Source organism: Bacillus rossius, chromosome 2, assembly GCF_032445375.1.
Source record: "Bacillus rossius redtenbacheri isolate Brsri chromosome 2, Brsri_v3, whole genome shotgun sequence".
In the NCBI taxonomy this organism is placed as follows: Eukaryota; Metazoa; Arthropoda; class Insecta; order Phasmatodea; family Bacillidae; genus Bacillus; species Bacillus rossius.
Window position 1 is genome coordinate 85,989,355 of NC_086331.1, and position 16,207 is coordinate 86,005,561.

Here is a 16,207-nt window from a genome sequence, read left to right on the forward strand (position 1 = left end):
ATTTATAAATATTATTAATGCTTGTAATGAAATCGAGGTAATGTTATTATAGGTACACATTCTTTAGTGGTGTCAAGAATATTAAATTGGTTCTTCTACAACGTCCAAATTTATAACGATTCTGGATCTTTGAAATATATGGAAATTAAGATCCACCGGGAGTCTCACTAAGAAATCAGTCTTAGAGTCCGTAGTTGATGATCCTGGCAGATATCTAAGCGAAGCGTCCACAGATTATTTGCAGTCGAGATAAGAACAGTCTTAATGCAAAGTAAATCATAATTAAAAATTAATTTTTTTAAAGTTTTGGCAAAGTAAGCCTTGTCCATTTACAGTTTCAAAGCTTATGCCTTCCAAAATATTTTTTTAATTAATAACATTTTTCACCATAAATATTTTATGTTAGTTAATGATGTTACCTATCTGATTTCATTTCTTAAACAGTAAATAGAAACCAGTTCACATTAATATTTTACAGTTAATCAAACGTTTGGTGTTACAAGTGCAAACGATGTGTTTAGTATTTAAATATATATATATATATATATATATATATATATATACACTAAATACACATGATTTACGCACTTAAATTTCTAAAATTAGAATAATCTTTAAATTCTTGAATTTGGTAGTTCCATGTTCACAAATTCCACTACAGTCAATATGAGATTCACAAGATTTATCAAATAATTCTATACCTAGAAACATATTAAGGACTTTTATTATATTTCCCTGAAAAGCTTTCAAATTTATTCAGTTTATTTCTATATTGTGTACATTTTTTAACCCGTAATATTAAATTATTTATAGGTTTATATTACAGCGCAGCAAATCATAGTCAACATTATAAGCTTACCAGCATGGCTGTATTAAGCAATTATTAAATTATCCCTGTGTTAAGGGGGTATGTCCCGTTCTAGGTTATTATTTTATATTTATGTTTATGTTTAACACAGTTACACTTTAAGACTTTTTGAGTGGCCGAACTTTAACAAAATAAAAAAATTACAGTGCATACTTTTTTTGCACGATTAGCCATACAAGTTTATTTTTTTTTTACATTTCTCTACAGTATGGACAAGGAGAAACAAATAGAATAAATGACTGACAGTTTTTGGTTTTAAAGGCAATGCAGGTGGGTAATGCGTGGTACGGTTGAAATTATTCTTAGAAAATTTTTTTTAATATTATTTATCCTTTTTTAAATCACAAAAATTCTGAGAATGTTGAAAGGCTAAGTAAAATTAATTTTTTTCTAAAAAAAATTATACCATATCATATGGCAGCCAGTAAAATTGACTTCAAACCTAAAAAGTTCCTTTATATTCCATTTCATTCCCCTTGTTCATGCTAACAAACATGCTAAAAATACAACTTGCCAGCTAATTATGCAAAACGATTTCGATGTATATACATATATATAAGTAGCATAAATTGGTTCCTCCTGTCCCAGGGTCCAGTGTGTGGAGCTGTAGAGCCAAATGACCTCTGATGTCATGTACGCCATATTGGGTTGTGACATCATGGTGGCCATCGGGGATGACTTTGACCTTGACCTTTGACCCCGGCGGCTATCTTGGATCGGCTATCTAGGATCGGCCATTTTAGAATACACCATTTTGAATTATGATATCATCGATGCACTTTTAGTTACGCCCGCCAATTTGTTTCACAACATCTTGGTTTCTAGAACTTTCCCTCATTTCTAAATTCAATCTTAGCAGTCGCACTACCCAGCTACATACTTTTCTAAGGTCTCAAGCCACCGATATCCGCAAATATATTTCGCTACTGGCTCAAAAACGAGAAAGTACGAAACAATAATTACTACAGTACACGCTAGCCACCGATCAACGCGTGGAGGCCTGGGATTTTCGGATTCGTGACATGATCGAAGTGTTGAATGCACAAATACATGATGATTTAAGGGCTTTTCAAAGTAGTCTGAAGCATAGGCGTGCGCACGGTAGGTGCCACAGGTGCCTTGGCACCACCATTAGGGTTAACGTTATTTTGTTTTTTACAAGCAGAAATAATACATACTTACAAAATCCGTATTATTTCCAAAAAATATGTTTTCCAATCGTGTCGAGTTACAGATACGTGCTCATAACACTATCAGTATATCAATTATCAATCGAACCAACTATACACACGGAAACAAGCCAGTTGCAATCACTTGTGTTGTACACGCGGGCCGCGGCTACGAAACTTTTGAAATGTAAATACTTCTCCTAGTTCTCCTCGAATTACATAGAATGCGCGCTCGGTGTCCACTGTTCACTCCACTCGGCAGGCGCACGAAATAATAGCCGCCGTCCGCCAGGGTTTATTTAAAAAAAGAGAGAGAGTTTAGTTAGTTAAAAGGATAGGCTTACTCGATGACTTATATGCAGTCGCCGACAAAACATTTTTTTGTATTCCAAAAGTTAAAACTTTTGCCCACTCTTATTTGTGTAATTTTATTATTTTAATATTTTACATATTTAAGGTATGTAACAAAAACTCTCTTGATTTATTGATTTTAAAACTTAACATTTGAGAATGTTTTTTCTAGCATTTATTTGCAGTCTTCAGAAAACATGTATTTACGGTTTTTCAAAGCCACCAGCATGAATTCCGTGCAAACAATTTGTGCAATTTACTTTATGGCTCAACAAAGCTTAAAACTGTAAATAGTTTAGTATTTTTCCCGGTGATTATAACGTTAAAAGCCATAATTTGTCATAAAAAATGTTAAAATTTTTACATCTGTGTATTTAATGTTTTTGTTCGGGAACACCTTAAATAGCACCATTTTGCGTTTTCAAATCCAAATTTTTCCGGGGGAGGACCCCCGGACTCCCCGCTTTAGGCTCGGGCTCCGTGAATGACAGGGCTGTTGTGTAATTTGGCACCACCAATACTGAAGTCCTGCGCACGCCTATGGTCTGAAGGCATCACTAACTCACTTGGAAACAAAAACAAATCTTGCTACTCACAGGGAGGTAAGTCTTGCAATCTGTTCACAGTCAATACAATGTTGGACTTGGTCAGCGTCCTCCATCGTGCTATAGAGTATGTTCATGAAAAAATATACTTGCTTGAAGAGCCCGGCTTGCATGTGAAGTGAAAAATGAAAAGATATTTAAACCAATCACTAGTCGTCTCGACTACTTATAAATAAGGAAGAACCATCCATCAGCGTGAAGACAAAAGTTTATGACGAGACGCTTACTGCAAAGAAGACGAAATATGAACCAGCTACAGAAGAAGAGGACATTACAAATATAGAGTCTACCTGTATCCACAAGCAAAAATTATGGATACGTGGATATCAATTTAATGCAATTGTCCAGCAATACCTAAGACTTTTCAAGAGTCGGAATAATGGCACGACGACAAAAAACATAGTAGATGTTTCATTGGTGCTAAATAAATATAATTTTTACCAGTAAATATCATATGTGTAGAGTACAAAACACACGGGATCATGGTCTGTACGAATTATTTTTCGCATGGAACTAAATATATGCAAAAGTACAAAAAACTTGTAGAACTAACTGTTCGAGCCTTTTCGCGATAACGATACAGAAAGTGGCATATATAAAGACTAAGATCATGAAAAATTGAATATTCTCACCAATCTCTTCAGCGAAATAGCAGTACATGGTGAAGGTTTAAAAAATCTAGAAAGTGGTCAAAATTTTGACTATGTGTATTGGGACGACCCAAACGAATTTTTCGACAGGTTAAGACTTTTACTTTCTTCGCTTTGTGCAAGAAACTATTCGCACATCAACGAAATAGTCTCAAAACTACAAGAACTGAGGGAGGCTGGCTACATAGGCCTACAATGAGTCGAACCAGAATCGCACGCGAAATCCGCGATTCTGCAAGACGAAAATACCTTCGGTGCAAAGTTAGTGCGCGGACTTCATGATTTATTCCAAACGGACTTTGATGAAATTTTACAATATTTCCGAATGAATAAAGTTTTCAAGTACATGTTAAAGTCATCGATGTATCTAACAAGTTCGCTCGGGCCAGACTTGTGAAATCGAAGAATGCCACCAACGTAAATATGGTAATGACAGACAGACATTTTGTGTGATGGACGTGTACCGATGCACCCGCAAACGAATCTTGGCAAAGAATTGTACAAAGCGACCTTCAAGGCTTTGATGAAGAAGTTTGGTATCAAGCACTACTCTACATCTATTAATGTCAAAGCCTCAGTTGTCCAAAATGTTTAACAGAACTTTGCGCACCAAGATGGTGACAATTCACCGCTAACGGAAATTATTAGTGGCTGGATAGCTTGCCAAAACTAATAAACGAATACAATTCCACGGTGCATTCTACTACAAAAAAGAAATCTAAAGATTTGAAGAATGATCACCTATTTGAACATTGTTTTCCAACACGAAGAACAAGGATTCACGTTTGTGACATTGTGCGGATCTCTAAGCAGAAAGGCGTATCCGAGAAAGGTTTCACTGCGAATTGGTTCCTTACTCTTCCGTGTGACTCACATACACGTATCGGAGCCTAGGACCTACTACATCGAACATTTGGACCACGAGTCTATTAGTGGTGGCTTGTATGTCAAAGAGATACAGATTTCAATGTATCTTGATACGTACCATACTTGGTTGAGTAGATTCTCAAAGCAAAGAGAGACGATCCTGTGTCAAATTATGGGGCTTCCCACCTCGCTTTTATTCGTGGGTTGCAGATGCATAAATCGAAGAACACTTGTAATGACCTGTTTTATTGTAGTAGAGACGAAATTATATTATAAAATTTTATGTATGTAGGTATTAGTTTTTTGTGGCCCTGTTATTGTTTTTGGTATTTTTAATCAAATTAAACATTTTTGCATCAGTCAAGGATCTAACCGAGCTCGGTATGCGATATAATCAACCATTATTTTAATTAGACGTATTTTTATATATTTTTTCGTATGACTAACTAAAAAAATTACAGATTTTCAAGATGAAGACCAAGATGGCTGACAAGATGGCAGGCGCCCTGGCAATAAATAAGACTGTACTCTAGCAGATAAAAATTAAACTAATATGGCAGTAGCACCCTTTAGCAAATGATAACAATATGTCGGATTCAAGATGTTGTCCTGCAGCAAAAGAAAAAAATGGTCGCCATGAGTCAAACTGGCTGACGTAATATGTAACATGGCATTAGTGGTGGGAGGTCATTCTGCCGGTGGGTTCCGTGGAGGAACTTTCCATCGCCATTTTTATTCGAATGACCTGGCCGGGTTTGAACAGAGGACTCCATGGCATAAGTAAGTTTTTTAAAAATAATATTTAAACAATTAATTGTTTATTATTTTTTTATTGTTTCCAAATTTCTATCATAAAAAATACAGATTTTTAATATGGGTGACAGAATTCAAAATAGCAGAAGTTTTACAGTTAAAATTTTATAAATTAATTCTTTTTATAAATTTTTAAATTTTTTTTTTCACATTAAAAACGGGCAATAATGACTGATTTTCAATATGGTGGTCTTAACGAAAATTGCAACGATGTCATAATTAAAAATGGCGGAAAGTTCTAGTAACCAAGATAGCGGGAAAACAAAATGGCGGGCGTAACGAAAAGGAAAATAATATTACATAACATAAAATAGCTGAATCCAAGATGGCGGATCTAAGATGATCGCCGGGGCCAAGGTCATCCAAAATAGCCGCCAGGACGTTACAATCCAATATGGCGGACGTGACGTCAGAGGTTGGTCTGCCTTAAATCTCCACACACTGGACCCTCTGCCAGGAAGAACCAATATATACCTAATACTTATATTGTATATATATACACACAAACATTCATAATTCATCTTGTAAAAGTTCAGCCACTCAAAAAGTCGGAAAGTTTTACCGTGTGGAACGTAAATATAAAACGATGACCTTGAACGGGAATATTCCAGGAATGCGTCTTTGGCAATCAAGCGTTTTTCCGGCTTGATTCATTAGCCCTAAAGCGAGGAAAGTAGATATGGAGATAAATGCAGAGATAATCGTTTGATTTGAGTCATCGTTAAAAATATCTCCCTACCTACCGTTAAAAATATTTCATAGCAACAGCAAGGACAAAAAATATGTATACTTTTTTACTTACGTTTTATATAACGATTTAGGTTCTCTGAAAAATCTGGAAATTATATACACAGAGAGGCTATGTGAAACTACGAAAAAAACTTGGATACGGTAGTTTAAGTTCCTGGCAATTATCAAAACATCTTTTAAAAGTTATTTTATTAATTTTTTTTGTAAAAATAAGCCTTGTCCATTTAGTATTTCAAGGCTTATGCCAACCTTAAATTTTTTCAAAGAAAGTCTTATTTTAGGTCAGTTAAAAATATTACTTATTAACCTGCCCAAAGAATCTTATTTTATAAAAATATTTCCTAAGTAATTCACCGTTGTGTGTTGTTAGTAAAAACAATTCATTTATTATTTAAAAATGTATAATTTATAAGTGCACGATAATTACGTTCTTAAGTTTATAATATATTTAAATTTTAAACATTAAAATGTCTTGAGTCGATCTGTTTACATGTTTACAAATATTACTTCACCTATTAAATAATTTACAAGTTGAATTAAATAAATAAATAGGTACCGAGAAAAATAAGTTGGACCAAGGTATAGATAAATTTCCTCTTGAAAAATTGAAAAATATTAGTGTAACTTTCACATTGTAACGTGTTTTTTTATACAAAGTTCTGCAAATAAATATTATTTTTGTATACATTTGAAGTGAAAAGATACCACAACAAATATAACTTATAAATGAAGGTTTAAATATTGACATTACTGGTTCATTCTACCACAGTCCTTATTATTAAGTGGCATTAACATGTTATTAATTCAACACAACCACGTGTATAGAAAATTTAATAACAAAATTGCATTTTAACGTAAATATGTTTTACAAAGAAAAACCGGTTCTGATTAAATTTAAAAGGAATATTATGAATTGAATATTCGTATTAGTGTTAAGTAACGTGTTGTTAATGGTATTCTCAATCATCCATCTGATATAAAACTAGCAGTACTAAATTAAGTAAAGCATTTCGAAAAGCACAAAGACCCTACTTAGTACTTTCAAAAGCGATTAACATAGCAATGTTTCATGAGTGAGTTGTAATAAGAGAGGTATTTTTTGTTATGATTAAATGTTAAAATGTTTTTACTGAATAATGCAATCAATTTGGTTCCATTTTGTTTTTTTTTCCAGTAAGCATTTGTTCACAAACACAGTGATATACAAAATCATTAAGACCCTTCGGTTATAAGAACAAACAAAAAAAAATCATATTTCGGTACTCTGTCAAGGAACGTATAATAAAATGAAAATTATATGTATAAGGTTTTTTATAACAAAGAAACGAAAATGTTTCACAATTATTGCTCGATTTCTATTAGTTGAAGATTAATCGGCCATTTGCAGAACAACAGCAGTGTTACATACCCAGAAGTGAGCCATGACATTGATGTCGAAGATCCTCCTGATTTCTTCCGGCCTGTGCTGCAGGAACGGGTGACAAGGCATGATGCCGGCGTTGTTGACAACCACTGTCACCTCCCCCACCTCTGTCCTCACGCGCTTGGCCACCTCCATCACTTGCTCCCGGTTCGACACGTCGCACCTGTGCGCACAAACCACCCTTTCAACGGCCAAGCTGCACGAACACTACAGGCTAGTGCATTCGATTGTGAACGCAAACTGTGCGAAATCGGACCATGACTGAAGTTTTACTGTTTATTTTAGACGATGAAATTTCACGACCATCAGGCAATCTGTTGGTTGCGTTAGTAAATAACTATAATAATTAACAAGTGACTAGCCCTTGGCATCTGCATAAGCAGTTTGTGAACTCAAATTTTCAACATACACACACATGAACGCGCGTGCACGCACACACACACACACACACACACACACACACACACACACACACACACACACACACACACACACACACACACACACACTTCTTATGTATTTCTAAGTAACATTTCTAAACACAAAATATTTTTTTTCTTTATTGTGTTTTTGTATTTAAATTTATTCTTGTGACTTTTTCTAAGCAACTGCATTAGTTAAGTTTTAAAGCAGGAATTACATGAGCATTGTAATTCTTGACAATTCCTTGCCACACAGTATTTATGACAATATGAGGGGTTGCCAACTCCCGCTAAAATGCCACCCGACTCTGACTCAATAGTTGTAAAGCCACGCGTCCATAAAAAGAAATAAAATATATTAATTTCTCATCACGACCTCTCTCCGATGTGCAACACCATTGTGTACGTTGTTGAGAATCAGTAGGTTGGAAAACACGGAGGTCAAGCTTAAACTCACTTCAAATGACTTAAAAATGTAAATATAGATCCCTGTACTCACGGAAGGCTGTTGCCAAACGTACGATTACTTTCTCTGGTATAAATGCCTCGTCTGTCGATTGAAAACGAATTTAACATACAGGGATCATTACCTGTTTGGCAAGGCCGGTGTCACTAAATGCGGTTTAAACGGAGCGGCTCCCAGTTCCAACTCAGTGATTTCTTTAAGATCAATTATTTACAAGTTCAATTTTGATATATTTACTTAGTGCATTCTCGAGAGACCTGCATCGTTCACTATAAGAAAAGCGGTTGCAATAATATTCAGCCAAAAACCCTGCGCAAATCTTAGCCGCAGCGGCAGAAACGCATCGCGTGAAATCAAACAGTTAAAAATTGTTGGTACTTTTACAAGGATAGTCCTTGGAAATTCAGTTACCAACGATATCACTGGTAAAACTGCAGGGCAGAGATTTGTGCCAGTGACAAGTTTACAAAGCTCTGCTCTGCAGTTTTACAAGTGGTATCGTTGGCAACTGGGTTTCCAAGGAAATTCCTTGCAAAAAGTACAAATATTTATTTTACAGTGGAGGCTAGTAATGAAAAGCTGGTCCAAAATTCACAGCCTCAACGGTGTGCAAAATGAAGTAGGATAATTTTATGTGGGAGAAGTGTTATACATGCTCAACATTTTACTACTTAAGTACGCGTTTAAATTATTGTGTATTCTAAAGACACATTTTTAGCCAAGAATAATATCTGCATGAAGGGCTTGGGTCATGACAATGGCCACTTTTATGCATGCAAAATATTTTTAGAACGTAAAAAAGTACGTGTCAACAGAATGCATTATACATACTGATTAACATTTACGTAGGTCTGCAGTATATAATTGGTTAGGGAAAGTCATAGGCTATATGAGTTACAATCAACCATGCAACTTTCCTAACACTTTTAAGAAAACAATTTAAAAGGCATTACATATAAGAGAATTCCGTGTGGCAAACCTGTTTGTCACTAGCTATACTTCGCAGCTACCAAGGTTAGTGCTGTGAGGTTATGTTTGCTATGCAGTGGTGAAGCAAGATCTTGTCGTGGCGCCCATAGCTGCTTATATTAGCCCTAGTAAATGAGGTTAATAACGACTACAAGGCTTGAAATATACAAGAGAGGTGATCAGATATAAATATAATATATTTGCCATAAAGTAGCCGGCTAAGCCCCATACAACTGCTTCAAAACATGAGAGATTTAGTTAAAGTTTATTCTAAATCTAGAGTAAAAATCACGAAAAACATTGTGACAGTCAAGAAGGTCTTACAAATAAAATGAAAAAATACCAATGTTTTTAGATGAAGAAATTTTAGTTTAAAGGTGTGTGTTCTTTGAAGTAAATGGTTTTTAGTGGAACAACTTTCACCATCATTGTATTCCGGCAAGTAAATATAAAATCTCTCTTTCAATAGTTGTAATAATAGTGAAGAAATGGTTTTGTGATTACATATTATAATTAAACACACAAAAAAAAGTCACCGTCTTTTTATATGCAGTAAACCTAACTGCGTCAACAATGATGAAAATCCATCCATTTAATAACTTAAAGAAAACACCGTTTTATAAAAAATAAACTTTTATTTAAATAACCGCTTCTTTTTTGAAGTATTTAAAGGTTTTATATTTCAAAGATACCCACGAGGTTCATACAAAATAAGTAGTTGCAAATAACTGCAAAAATATGTAGAAAAGTTAAAGACCTTTATAATGTTATAATTTTTTGAAAGCCAGGCAGTCGTTCAAACAATCGCATGTTCAAAGACACGCCAAATTACGGCGAATATTCCGTAGTTAAACAAGACCACGATTTAGTAGACATTGCAGAATGTGTTATGCTGCAGTCAAATATCTTTACGACATATTTTGATTTCTGTACACTGTTAAGAAAGAAAATCGTCACATTATATATATGTTTACTATTTTTTTAGAGTGATTTTAAAATACTACATCATTTGGTGTAAATTTACACATATGTTAATACAATACCAAATGGTGCTGCATGCTTCGATAAAAATACACGAATGTGTACCTGTTATTTAACAAACTAACTTGCTAAATAACTCACTTGGATGTATAGATTAAATTACACTTGCAAATGTTTAGTTAATCAGTGTCCTGTTGTTTTTTTTTGTCAGAACACGGTATTTGTAGGTACACACATATCTCATTGTAAAAGTGAAAGATTTTTGGAAAATAAAATAACAACCATCAAGGAATTGCAAAAAAAAAAAAAATCAACGAATTTTGCAATTCATACTGAGTAATCTCCATTTAACTTACACAAGAACCAAAGTGGTTTTCCAGATACATAAATGATTATTGGTGTTCACGATGGAAGAGAGGGTAAGACGATAAACTAACAACCATGTCGTTTTAGATTCGATAATCCACTGAGTCGCTCAGGTTTATTAAAAAATTAGAAGTGATGAAAATTAAACCTTTTTTTGGAAGTAGTACAAAATTAACATTTTTATTGTTGATTGTAAAATTTACTTTACGATGCAGTAACATTAACTGAAATTTGTGGTAAATAGGGATGCATTGCAAATTTACGTGTCGCAAAGTTGAAATACACCGACAGCTGTGGAACATTGGCAATGGTAAATGTTCACTTGTGATAGTGTTTTCGCTGGAGCACCGACACACGCAAGTGCGAGGTTGCACTGAGGTCCGCCCACACGGGGGCCGAGGCGGAACAGCCGGTAACGACACTAGAGTCTAGCGGCAGCACCGCTACTTCCTGCAACTGGCTGCAAATGCCGAGCCTTTCCGAAGTTGGCCGATCGGGAGCGCCTACCCCCGGATGTTTATTATTTTTACGCGCGCGTTTTTTCTCCAGTATAAAAAACCCACACAGACTGTTTAGTGGATGGTTGGTTATATTAGGTAAGTATAGCTACATTAAAAATACTGTAAAATCATTTTATGGTTGCTTAGCAAATAACTTTTTAATATGTAGCTATCCAGTGCTGGGAAACCGTTTACATGATTTCACAGTATCTTTGATGTAGCTATCCTAACCAAATCAACCGTCCACAATGTTTTAAAGTATTTATAATGTAGCTAACCTAACCTAATTGACCATTAGATATCATGTTCTTACCAGAAAATTACAAGTTGCGTAAAATTGCAAGGGAATATGAGGCGTCCCGAGAATATTTGTGGAAGACAAAGACTTCCTAGATTTTATACGGTATGAAAAATATACAAATCCACGAAGTACGTTTCTTCAATTAGGTATTTTCCTCTAAAAACAACTACAAATAAATACCGTTGCCTTGTTTATAGTCTTTCCTTTTAACAACACCTCCATATTTATTTACAATGAACAAAAAAAAAAAAAAAAAAACCGAAGATGCACGATCGGGCGTTTTGCTCTCTCGTCAGTGAAAAGAAGGCTTCCCGTTGCGGGATCGCGCCGCCGGCCCCGGAACGAGCGTGTTGCAGCCAGTTGCAGGAAGGGGCGGTGCTGCCGCTAGACTCTCGTGCAACGAGGCGACTCACGCGAAGGCGCGCGCGCGGAAGCCCATGCGCGCGAGCTCCCTGCACGTGTGCTCGTTGTTGTCTGCGTTGATGTCCCAGCACACGACGGTGGCGCCCAGCTGCGCCAGCTGCAGCGCCAGCTCCTTGCCGATGCCGTGGCCGGCTCCGGTCACCTGGCAACACACACACGCCGTCACTCTGCAGGTGCCACTCACATCATCAAGAAATTAAAAAAAAAAAAAATGATTATTAAAATTTATGTTTGTTTGTTTCTCCGCTTGTCCGTTATGAATAGAGTCCCGGAAATTCCGCAGATTCCTCTGGCCTCATGATAGAATTCAAAGTTATAGGTGTGCTCGACCCATGTTTACTTTCCCATTGATTGATTTATTAGCGAGAACTTTTTTATCCTTGTTATTTGGCACTACCTGGTTCGATTACTTCTCTCCTAGCTGGACATCGTTGGCTCACGGTCGTAGAGGGGCGTGTCCAGATAACTGTGGTCCAATCATGAACACAGTGCGGCAGTGTGGAGGTTTGCATTCTAGCTTGCGACTAAACGAATGCGCGAAAATTCCGTGGCTCTAGTTATGACATCACGAAAAGAACCTGCTTGAATGATTATAATTGTGTTAAGCTATAATAAAAATAAAAAAGTTTAATAAATATTTATATGTGGACTTTGTTGAAAAAAATATATTTTAGGACATCAAAAATATATATTTTTAAATTTGGTTTCCTGAGAACCTTTAATGCTCTATACAAACGGTTAATACAAAAGTGTTCACTACATTATTAAATGCTCCAGGTTAATGTGATTGAAACGCAAACAATTTTTGAAAGGTTTTAAAACCAAAAATAAAACCTGTTAGAATGTAAATACCGTTCATTGGTATAGAATATCCGAACATGTTAAATTATAAAATCAATGTGAATAATTGCAAAAACCAAATAATTATAAAAGCAATATAATTTAGCATTGTACACTCTAAGAAACACTTGGGTGCCGACTCGCTGATCATGAATTGGACGTAGTTATGCAAAAAGGAACCAACCCACAATTTTCTTCTATTTTATTTGAAAACAAATTAAAATAGTACAAGGTAAATCGTACCGTCGTTGCTATTATTATATCAGTATTTATACTAGACCATTAAAATTATGCCCACATTATATTATCAATAGGAGAATTACAATTTATAATTAACTTTTACTTCAAAATACTCAGAATAGGTTTCATGTGGGTTGGTTCCTTTTTGCATAACTACGTCCAATTATGAGTCGTGCCTGGGTGTTGGTATCGAACCCACGACCCTCGCCCCATAATCCTGCCGCCTTAGCGATCACGGCCACCAACGACCCTGCAATGGTAATACACTGGCCTTGCATTCCAGAGGATGTGCGTTTTGAGTCCTGGGGGTTTATTCTAAGTTTCTCGTTTTATTGTATCGTAAGCTTTCGATGTCGATTAGAGACATACAGCTCGCTTGACTTTCGGAACAATATCAGTTTTACCGACAAAATGCTATTCTAAGGGCGCGGTTACACGGGAGTCTGAACTACTTCAGGTGAACATGTTCAGTTGTTGAGTACGGTTACACACATGTTTCGTTCGAGGCCATTTCCCATTTAAGTTTAACAGGTTGTCAAAGTAGTTCAGATCGATATTTCTTCTACATTAGCCTCTGATTGGTTGTTTAGAATATAAACAGTCCTTTGCAGAAGTTCAAGATGGAAAGTGTTCCTGGCACAAGTTCGAGTAATATTTTTTCCAAATCCAACAAAAAAAAAAATCAACATGTAATTATATATATATTTAATTGATCCTGACCTTAATTTTCTTAACACTGAGATAGGTACTCTCGCTCAAAAAATAATAAAAAATAAGTTTATAAAATTTTACTGTTCATGTTGTATGAATTCCCGATTTGTAAAAAAAAAATACTGAGCAATATGAAAACACATTCCATTTCTGTTGATAATACTTTATAAATAGGGACCGGAAAAATTCGCGGGTTCAATGACCTGTAGGATGAACTCCATAGTTCTACGTACACTCGGTCAAATGTCACCCACTCATTGGCTGCTGTCTTGTGAGACGTTCCAGCGTAGCAGCCTGTGTGATTCGATAAAGCTTTGGTTGCGTGTTTCTCATTGACCCAGAGTCATCCAGGTGAGTTGTGAACCAACAGCAGAGGCAGCACTGAGGTATAACGATTTGTATTTTAGCCTATCGCGAAATGAATTCGCGAATTTTTCCGGTCTCTATTTATAAACAAGTGAGAAAATCCCGCGTTTTCTGGATACAAAATAGAGACGATTTACAACACAGTTATTCGTTGACAGTAGACAATCGGTTTTAGAGCTGAACACACTTTCCAGAAACTACCGTGTAACCGTACACTTTCGCGTTTGTAAACGTGTTTACTTAAACATGTTCACCTGAAGTAGTTCAGAGTGATCTGTCGGCCAAAGGGTGCGCTCTCTCCGCCATACTCGTGTGGCGATTCCCCACCTCGTCCTCTCTGCCTCCTCGTCCCGGGTTCCAGGCGAACAACCAAGTGCCCAACCCACGCTCTGTCCAACACTTCATCCAGACCATCCTCTGTCTCCTGTCAATTCCTACACGTAATGCATGCCAATTTGCATCCCGCATGAATGTGCCCAGGGTTTTCCCTGTGTCTATGCAGGTTTTACCTGGGCCCAACCTATCTCTAGTTATAGTCTAGATTTAAGAGTGAGGGGAGTTAGTCATGGCGCCAATCGCTGCCATGGCTGGCCAATCCCCTCCTAGCACATGATGCATGCGACCCTCTCCTTGCATGGCTAATCCCAGCATGACTAGGCGTATAGGCTTCGGCCTGAGACGCACCTAGGTCCCTCCCTAACCCGGACCCCTCCAAAATACACTTAGTTTTAGTTAAGTTAGGAAAATAAAATTCCAGGCAAACAAGATGGCGACACTAACCAGCCGTTAATCTTCACAATTTGTCACTAAATAATAGCTATCTATAATTTAACACAGTGCTTGCAAAACGTTAAGACGCTATAAAAACGCGGAACAGGATATATTATGTATTTTAACGTGTTGTAAATGAAAGAAACGTGTGCTCTTCGTTTAAACCGTAACAATGCAAATTTAGAGCGAACAAATTATTTCATGTATCTACCTACAAGTGTGCATTTGTGTTAGAGGAAAATGGTAATGCTCTTATAAAAAAAAAAGTGCAGGTTACACAATGAACATATTGCATGTTTAAATGTAAACAATTACTTTATTATTATTTTTATGTCCAATGTTATTATAGTTAACCGGGTTTTTATCGCTACTAGGAAAATTCATACATTAAACATTAAAACAATTAAGAAAATTGCTTTTAAAATTCAAAATAGAATACTAACTAACCAAAAATAATTACACACTTATTCTTCAAGCATAAGTACTCTGCATTTTAAAATTACTTATATCTTAAAGTAATGGCGACGATTAAATATAGGTTGAATATAGCTCCGTGGTTAGGGTGACTGCATGGGATGCCATATTTCTGCGTGAGACTGTTTAGGGTTCGGGTCTCTATCTAATCGTATTATATGTATTCTTAAAAGTGATATAGAATTAATTTTCATTCACAAAAATAAAAACAGAAAAAAATGTTTAAGTTGCTTGTTTTAACACTAGACTATAGTGTTTAGTTTACTACGCCTTACTTTATTAGTGTAATCTCTGGTAGTCACGCATTACAAAATGTACCCTTTTAACTTAAGAGTTTGAATAGCTAAAAACAAGTAATAATTTTAAAAAGGTAAGTCTTAAAAACATTGTTTACAACTTTAAATATTAAAATAATATTACTACCAATATCTGCGTATGCTGATAAATCTAGGCAATATAAGATTAACACTTAATATTGTGGTTGTGTACCTACATTAAACAATTTATTTATTCATTCATTCATGCACTCCGTTTAGTCCCAAATTAGGGACATGGAGCAAGTTAAATACAATTTAATACAATAGAAGTTATATAAAAATCAACAATACAATCATCTTACATATTGTTAAAATAATAAAAATTGACGGTATATAAACCTATATCAGTTATAAAATAAATAAATAATAAAATACACACACACACACACAGTAGGGCTATGATACAATCCACACCAAGCTATAATTATGCAGAAATAAGAATTAAATTTGTACATACTAATATTGGTGATCCAAATATTCAATTATATTCAAATGTTTGGAAGTTTATAACTGTTTGAACAAAAATTAAATATACTTAATTTAGAAACGAAGAAAAAAATTTAA

The 16,207-nt window shown here is 35.5% G+C and overlaps 1 protein-coding gene across 9 annotated transcripts in view; it reads right to left on the minus strand.

Annotated features, from left to right (window-relative positions):
- The window catches only part of LOC134529428 (17-beta-hydroxysteroid dehydrogenase 13), a 173,445-nt gene that overhangs the window by 11,905 nt on the left and 145,333 nt on the right, over nucleotides 1-16,207 (minus strand). For all 9 annotated transcript variants that reach the window (XM_063363497.1, XM_063363496.1, XM_063363503.1 and 6 more), the window contains 2 exons: nucleotides 11,915-12,066; nucleotides 7,482-7,659 (listed from right to left, as the gene is read on the minus strand). In XM_063363497.1, coding sequence (XP_063219567.1) covers nucleotides 7,482-7,659; nucleotides 11,915-12,066 — 330 coding nt within the window. The remainder of the gene's footprint in view (nucleotides 1-7,481; nucleotides 7,660-11,914; nucleotides 12,067-16,207) is intronic.